This window comes from Lactuca saligna, chromosome 7, assembly GCF_052625555.1.
Source record: "Lactuca saligna cultivar CGN05327 chromosome 7, ASM5262555v1, whole genome shotgun sequence".
Classification (NCBI taxonomy): Eukaryota; Viridiplantae; Streptophyta; class Magnoliopsida; order Asterales; family Asteraceae; genus Lactuca; species Lactuca saligna.
In genome coordinates, this window is record NC_136423.1 from 24,084,931 (window position 1) to 24,091,676 (window position 6,746).

General features: G+C 36.2%; 1 protein-coding gene across 1 annotated transcript; it reads right to left on the minus strand.

Annotated features, from left to right (window-relative positions):
• Positions 1-1,910: 1,910 nt before the first annotated feature.
• LOC145006741 (uncharacterized) lies at positions 1,911-3,020 on the minus strand. The gene is made up of 4 exons (XM_078965798.1): positions 2,816-3,020; positions 2,447-2,707; positions 2,210-2,298; positions 1,911-2,093 (listed from the first exon to the last, which is right to left on the minus strand). Exons 1-4 carry the CDS (start codon positions 3,018-3,020, stop codon positions 1,911-1,913), a joined length of 738 nt encoding a protein of 245 aa, XP_078821924.1.
• Positions 3,021-6,746: the final 3,726 nt, after the last annotated feature.

The following is a 6,746-nucleotide window of genomic DNA, read 5'->3' on the forward strand; positions in this document are numbered from 1 at the left end:
GACTTAAACCGTCTCTTTTAAGTCACTGTGAAGAAAAGCATTATGAATATCCAACTGTCGGAGAGGCCACTTTCGTGTGACAGCAAGAGATAAAACAACACGGAATGTGGTAGATTTAACTATCGGACTAAATGTCTTGGTGTAGTCAATAGGTTATTGATTGAAACCTTTTGCTATGATACAAGCTTTGTAGCATGTATTAGCGCCTGTCTGATCACGTTTCACTTTGTATACCCATTTACAGTGGACTACATTGGACCTAAACATAGGAGGAACCAAGGTCCATGTACCATTTCTCACTAGAGCCGCGTATTCCTCAGCCATAACTTGATGCCAGTGAGGATGCTTGTTAGCAACGGAAAAGGAGGTAGGTTCAGGAACGGAGGAAGTAATAGTTGTGTGAAATGATTCATGTAAGAAAGGTTTGGTTTTTTTTGGGTTGTTGTGAATGGGAAAGGCGAGGTTAGTGGGTGGTGGATGTTAGTGGGTCGGATGATGGCAGTTGTGGGGCCGGTGGGGTGATAGCGGATGTGGCTCATTGGAATGACTCAAAGGTGGAAGAGTGGGGTTGGTCAGAAGTGTTAGAAGAGGAACGTTGATGATGATATGTGTGAATGGGGGGTTTGGGTTTAGATGGAATATTTGAGGAGGGAGATGTGGGATGCTGTGGCAGATCATTAGAGTTATTTGGAGTTGGAGAGGAAGGTAGCATTTAGGAAGGGTCGGGGTAAGAGGATACATATGGGTTGGTGGAAACGGGAGTTGGAAGAGGAGGAGTAGAATGGAACGGAAAAACATGTTCATTGAAGAGAATATGTCGAGCTATGTAGATGCAATCTGAGGAAGAATAAAGACACCCATAGTCGTGGTGGGAGGTGATATAACCTAAAAAGACACTAGGAGTGGATCAGAAGTCAATTTTGTGAGAATTGTAAGGACGAAGATGGGGATAACATTGACATCTGAAAATATGAAGGAAAGAGAAGTTAGGTTTGTGTTTGAAGAGAAGTTCAATAGGGGAGATATCAGTTGTGGTTTGGGAAGGCATTTGATTTATGAGATAGATAGTGGTTTTAAAGGAGAGGTTCCAAAAATGTTTAAGGACATTGGATTTGCTTGTAAGGTTAGACCAATTTCGACGACATGGTGGTGACATCTCTCAACTGTCCCGTTTTATTCACTTGTGTGAGGACATAAGATACGGTGAATGATGCCAAAAGAGGAGAACAGAGTGGAGAGATTGCGAAAATCGCCTCCCCAGTCAGTTTGAACATGTTTTAACTTAGTGTTGAATTGGCGTTCAACGGTTATAAAAAATTGTTTAAAGGTGGCATAAAATCATATTTTCATTTTAATGAAAAAAGCCATGTGAAACGAGTAAAGTGATCAACACAGAGTAAGAAATAATTGTGACCATCAGAAGAGGTAATAAGAGCAGGACCCCACACATCACAAAAAAGTAAATCCAAAACATGAGAACTTTTATTATTTGACGGAAGTGAATGAAGTTTTGAAAATTTTCCAATAAAAAAGGAATTACATGGAGAACTTGAACTATTATTCGAAACAGGTAAATTAAACTTAGATAGCATAAACTGAAGAAGTTGAGGATGAGGGTATCCTAATCTTTGATACCAAATGATGGAGGAAGCCCGAATAGAGGAAAGAGCAACTCTAGACAACGACTGAAAGGTTGGAAGACGAAGGGTATAGAGACCACTGTCACTTGGTCCAGTGAGGAGGGTAGTTTGTGTGTCCTAGTCATTCATAGCAAAAAAGAAAGAGCGAAATCCAAAAAAGACATTATTATCAAGACGAAATTGTTGAACAGAAAGAATGTGTTTTTTGATATCAGGAACATGAAGAATTTTGTTTAGAGAAAAGGTTTTGGGAGGAGAATAAACATGTTTTTAGCCAATGTGAGGAATGGGTAAGCCTTTACCGTTGCCAACATGAAGGTTGTCTTCTCTGTAGTATGGCTCAGTAGTATCGAATCCGTTGAAATTTGGTGCAATGTGGCTATTGGAACCTATGTATGGGAACCACGACGTGGAAGCTTGAGATTGATAATCTGCATAATTGGCAGATGGTTGCTTCATCCGAATAGTGGAAATGCCCCAGTTGCAGCATTAAGAGGGAACATGTCCAATAGCGCACCTATTGCAGGTCCCATAGATCATGTTCTGATTTGAGGCCCAACCAAACTGACTGCGATTTCCACCACCTTGAGATCGATCTCGATTATTGTTGTAATTGCCTCTGCGTCCTCCATGACCCCGATTGTTGTAGTTACCACGACTGCATTTTGAATTGTTTTTACTTGTTTGGTTAGATTAGAGAGCATGTGGCGTGTTTGGCTAAATGTTGAGGCCAAATTGAGCCATCAATTGTTGAAGAGACTGCAGTGTGTCCTAAGAAATCAAAGGCATGCGGTTTGATGTGGTACCTGTAAACGCCTGAACAGGTGGTTGAGATGGAGTATTCTTTTGTAGTAAGTAATCATGATCATCCAACAGTCCATACAGATCTGAAAAGGCAATAGGGTTCTCCCTGCCAAGTAAGGTGGACTTGAGGCCAGAGTATTCTTCTCGCAACCCTGAAATCACGAGCATCACCAGATCTTGTTCATATATTGGTTTACCAATGTTTGCTAATGCAGCAAAGTACTCTTGCGCTTTGGTAAGGTAGGTGATAGGGGCCTCATCACCTTTCATATCGATTTTAAGAAGTTATATCTTGAGAGTATATTCTGTGGAGGATGTATGTGGGCCGTATGCTCGTTCCAAAGAAAGTCAGAGATCGTGAGAAGTTGTACCTTGTACATGTTGAAAGGGAGCCTCAGAAATCGTGGACATGAGTAACATTCTAACGTGGGCATCATTCGACAACCATATCAAGTAACTAGGGTTAAGAATGGGTGCAACATCTTTTTCTGTTGATGGTGTTGTGGTGGTGGGTTGAGGAATTGTGCCATCGATATAGCTGAATAAGCTATTGGTGAGGAGAAAAGGTTGAATCATTGCTTTCCAGTGCCTATAGTTTGTAGGAGATAGAGTAAAGCCGAATTTGTGAGAGTTGTAAGTTATTTTATCTTTAGAAGAAAAACAGTGTGAGAGTCATTTTAGATGCAGCAGAAGGTGATGCTGATCAGGAGGCAGAAGAGGGTGTGAACAGTAGTCTCGTGAACAGTACCTTTGTGAACAGTAGTCACGTGAATAGTACCTTCGTGATAGGGATGAAAGTGGGTCCAAACCTGGACCTGATGGACCCGGACCCGGAACACCCAAAACCGGTTAATGGGATTTTGAAGAACTCGAAACCGGACCGGTATGTAGGAACCAGTTCCGGTTCGGTTCCAGGTACTGTACCGGGTAAAGTGGGTCTAGAACTGGAAAAATCGGAAAGATCAAAGTGGGTAAGTTGGAACCGGATAAAGTGGGTTTAGAACCGGAAAACCCGAAAAAACCAGAATTTTTTGGTAATTACATACTACTTAGTGGGTTGAACTTTGAAAATTTTCATATTGATATCCCGACTTTGGGGGACTGTGACTCATTGAATATGAAACCAAAATTAACAAAATTATAGTCTAAAATCATGTCCAAACTCTAAAATACACTCTGGAAAAAACCGCATGTCAATCCGACTTTAAAATAATGAGATATGCATGTGTTAACATATTCACATAATAGAAAATACAAAAACAAATAGTTAAAAAGTTGAAAATTTTCAGTTTTGATATCCCGATTTCGGAGGACTGTAAATCATTAAATATTAAACCAAAAATGACAAAATTATAGTCTAAACTTATGTACAAACTGTAAACTAGAAGTTGGAAAAAACCACATATCAACCGACTTCAAACGAATTAGATATGCATGTTTTAAAACTTTCACCGAATACAAAAAAACTAAAAAACTAAAAACTTCCAGTTTTGATATATCGACTTTGGGGGACTGTAAGTCAATGAATATAAAACTAAAAATGATAAATATATAGTCTAAAATCATGTACAAACTCTAAACTAAATGTTGGAAAAAACCTCATGTCAATCGGAGTTGAAACGAATGGGATATACATCTTTTAAATGTTTCACAAAAACCGGTTCCAACCCTAAAAGTGGTTCCGGTTCCAAACACCGGTTTTGGTTTTTAGACCCGGTTTACCCGGACCCGATGGACCCAAACCCGGAAGGCGGATAAAGCTAATTTTTAAACCTGGAACCAGAACCGGTTTTATATATTCCGATTATAACGGTTCCGGTTCCGGTTCCAGTCCAGTTTTTCGGTTCTAAATCTCATCCTTACTGCGTGATCAGTACCTTTGTGAACAGTGATTGTGACAACAGAGGGCAGCGGCATATTTTAGGGTTTTGTGAGGTATTCGGCTGACTCACGATAAACAATCTGGTATGAATTTTGTATGTATTGTATATTATGAATGATAATTACACAAGTATATATAAGCCTCTAAGTTACACATTTAGCCCTCAAACTATATACTTATAATTAATATCGCCTAGTCTAATAAGAGTCAACAACCAAGAACACCTCTAATTTGCCATTTTTAGCAAAAAGGTAGCAAGCTAGATCATTTCATGTGTATATATATTGGTGTCCCATATGGAACATGAGATATACGTATGAATGTTGGCATCCATATGACGGTTCAAATATAGTTTGAAGATCCTATCATAGTTCAAACACAATATGAAGATCAACAATATAGTCAGGAATCCTTACAATCATTAGAATCACAACTTAAATCGTAATCACAAACATCTCAAACATGCATGGACTAAACCTATGTAACCTCACATCCCAAACTTGTTTTCTTTTTCTCTAATTCAGTCCTCAATTGATAGTGTATAAAGTTGTTTCATACAAAATTGTTTTGTACAAACCATTTGGCACTGAGAGATCTATTCATTTTGAATAGTTGCACTTTTTGGTCCCCGAGCATAAATGAGTTAACGTAGTTAGAAATCAACTTTTGCAAATCAAATGTGTAAAATGGTAACCTAATAAAAAATTAGGGCATATAAGCAAATCTTCTACCGAGGTTGTTAATCATCCTATAAGTCCAACATTCGGATTGAGCTCCAAACTCATATAGACATATTTTACTTATCCGCTTTTCATCGGTTTCAATTCTATAGCTAGAAGCAAAACTCATGACAAATTGCAATTCAATGAGGAATGATGAAAAAACATACAAGTATAAGATCTCTTTAGTTTTAATAAATTAATTTGCAAAATATGTTGCCACATCATATACCAATGCACTTGAAAATTATCCATTTAGGCTAATAACCGTTAAACGGTCAAACCTATAATAATAGTCAAAATGATGGACATGGAAAATGTTTAAAACTTTAATGAGTTATTAAAAAACCTAACTTGGTCATCCAAAACTTGAACAAACAATCGTAATTTTTGTATAATTTGCTGTCTAGTTGCTTTCTAGACGTGGATCGTTTTCTATGGGCCCTTTACAAAAAATTTAATAATAAAAAAATAAAATAAAAATGTTATTGAACCGGTCCCATTCATTAATTTCGGATTCCATCTCAAAATTATTCCTTTCGTCCCGTAATAAATATTTATTATTTGTTAGTAGATAACATCTTAAATGTATGATTTTCTTTTTCGAGGAAAAGTATTATAAACTTAACAAAAAAATGAGTTGGATAGTGACCCTAAGATTAGTATCCACTAATATAAAATGGGCCACTAAGATCTCACATCATATTAAATTGAACAAGTTGAAATGACACTTTTAGCCTTGGATGTTTTGTGTTCAGGATTATGGTGTTCAATGCACAAATGAAATCATACAATAAATGAGCAAAACATGCATGTTGTATGGCTACACATTAAAAGTAAGATAATTTGTTCTAGTTGATCATTGATGTTGATTTTAGTAAATTTTTTACCTTTTTATTAAAGGTCGGGTTTTGTCTCCAAGTGATCGTGTGACCTCAAAGAAAACGAGATTATTTTATATAAAAATAAAGAAAGAAAGTGAAATTCGAAAAAAATATTTCAAAAATTTAAAGATATACCCTCTTATTAAAAGTGTATATCTCGTATAGCTTTTTTTTTTGTCACATTATATTTCAACTAACTTTATCAAACTTTTAAAAAAAATTAGCGGAATGTAAATGGTTGAATTATTGATTAAAAAAGTAGTTCACCCATAGTAAAAAAAACACACTTTGAGGTTGACTATTAATATTTGACATCATTTTTATGTCTAAAAATACTCTGAGATGCTCTTAAAATATAATCAAAATAGTCCTTTAATATTTTAAGAATCAAAGTCAAAGTTGATTTTGTAAAAACAAACAATAACAACAACGACAATACTCAAATCTTATAAGAATGGGGTAAGGAAATGTAAGATAATGTTTGCATGGACAGTTTATATAAAAGACCTTGGACAAGACATAAAAGAAAGAAAAAAGAAATAAAATAAAATAAAAGCTACCTAGCCTTGGATGATCCCATGCATATAAACGTCATTACGCCAGTCCCTAACGAAAAAAATAAATAAATAGTGGTGACCGATAAAGAAAAGAAAGAAAAAAAAAAAACATATATAAATAATTACACAAAAAACAAAAGAGCAAGTGTAAACATGTAAACACTATATGAAGGCACAAATAGTATAAACAAGACCCGACATGTGACATATCCTAGTAAATACAATGGGATAATAATGGTAAGATGGTGAATACCAAACAA